At 22.3% G+C, this 1,673-nt stretch overlaps 1 protein-coding gene across 1 annotated transcript; it reads left to right on the plus strand.

The window, feature by feature from the left end:
- Window positions 1-14: 14 nt before the first annotated feature.
- Window positions 15-135, plus strand: EIN_049340 (tyrosine kinase, putative; the record flags this gene model as incomplete). Its single annotated transcript, XM_004257068.1, has 1 exon — window positions 15-135. A coding segment is annotated over one exon (121 nt), but the record flags the coding sequence as incomplete, so codon positions are not given.
- Window positions 136-1,673: the final 1,538 nt, after the last annotated feature.

Here is a 1,673-nt window from a genome sequence, read left to right on the forward strand (position 1 = left end):
TATTAAAACAAGAAAAATATAAAAAAGCCGCAGATATATACTCATTTGGTATTACAATGTTTGAAACTATTGGATGGGGTGATATTTATCCAAAAACAAATTTTAAGTTTCCATGGAAAATTGCTGAATTTGTAAATTCTGGAAAAAGAGTTCAGAAAAAAGAAAACATGCCACAAGATATTTTCGAAATTGTCGAAATGTGTTGGAAACAATGCCCGGTTGACAGACCTGATATCGAAACTGTCATTGAGTTAATACAAAAATTATCTAACTAAATAATGAAATTTAATTGGTTTTAAAACGACAATAATATTTTTCATTTTACTCTATATTTATTTTTTAATTAATAACTATTTTTAACATATATTAGTTTCAGTTCAAGAAAAATACTAATTTTTGAATTAAACAAGTTACACATTGTTTTAAGTCAATAAATTAAGAGTTGTTTGGAGCCTAAAATGATTAAAAAGTTTTACATTAATCATTTATATGTTTATCCACAATATATGTAATTCTCTTGTATTATGTTAACGCGTATTACTTGACTTTATTTAAAAAATAGAATTGAGTATTATTTGAATGCACAAACAAATTTTTCAATCTTAAAAAAATGAAAAAGTAAGAAAATAAAATATTTTAGTTAAAGTAATGATAGGGAAGGAAAAGCTTGTATATTTATTCGTGTTTTAAACGAGTAAAATATAATTTAATAATTAAATTTTATTCAAAAAAATGTGTGATATTAACAAAATGTAAAATAAAAATCGTACAGTTATGATCAAAAAAAATGTGTAATAAATTCATTTAATTGTTTTGAAATAAGTTTTAAACTACATTATTATTAAATAAAATATAAATCAATGATTATTTATAATAAATATATTATAAAAACTATTTAGTTTATCTGCTAGTTTTAATATTTAAATATTTAAAAATTCAACTTAAAATTTTACATCACAACCCAAATAAGCAATTTGGAATTGATATTAACAAATGGTAAGTACAACTTGATGGAGTTAAAAAACCATTTCATAAATGGTGGTGTAGTTTCGTTATCTTCTTTAAGTATGTTAATTGAACGTGTAAATGATATTTCAATTCATGAACCCAATTTATTACAAGTCAAAGGTAACACTTTAATATTTGGAGATTTTCATGGACAGTATTTCGACTTTTTAACAGAAACAAATTATACGTTTGTGTTTTAACTGTAATATAAACAAAATTTATATAATTATATTTTTCAAATGGTTTAATTTATTGTTAATAATAAGTTATGATATGATATAATTTATGTATAATATATATATAAATATAAGATATAACTTATATATAAGTTATAATCGTTTTTATTTAATAATTATATATACTCGATTTCAATAACAGTTTTATTATATCTATTTTACTTCTTTAATTAAATTCAATAAATAATTTTTAATAACATATAGTGACTGGGGTTTAATTCCACATAATTTGATTTTCTTGGGTGATTATGTTGATCGTGGAAAGTATTCCTGTGAAATAATTATCACATTGTTATGTATGAAATACAATGACCCACAACACGTCTATTTACTTCGTGGCAATCATGAAAGTCGTGGAATAACCTCACACTTTGGATTCAAAAACGAGTGTATTTGGAAGTATAACGGAGACACATACGACCAATTTAT

Source organism: Entamoeba invadens (genome assembly GCF_000330505.1).
Source record: "Entamoeba invadens IP1 unplaced genomic scaffold scaff_1105074725271, whole genome shotgun sequence".
Taxonomy (NCBI): domain Eukaryota; phylum Evosea; order Mastigamoebida; family Endamoebidae; genus Entamoeba; species Entamoeba invadens.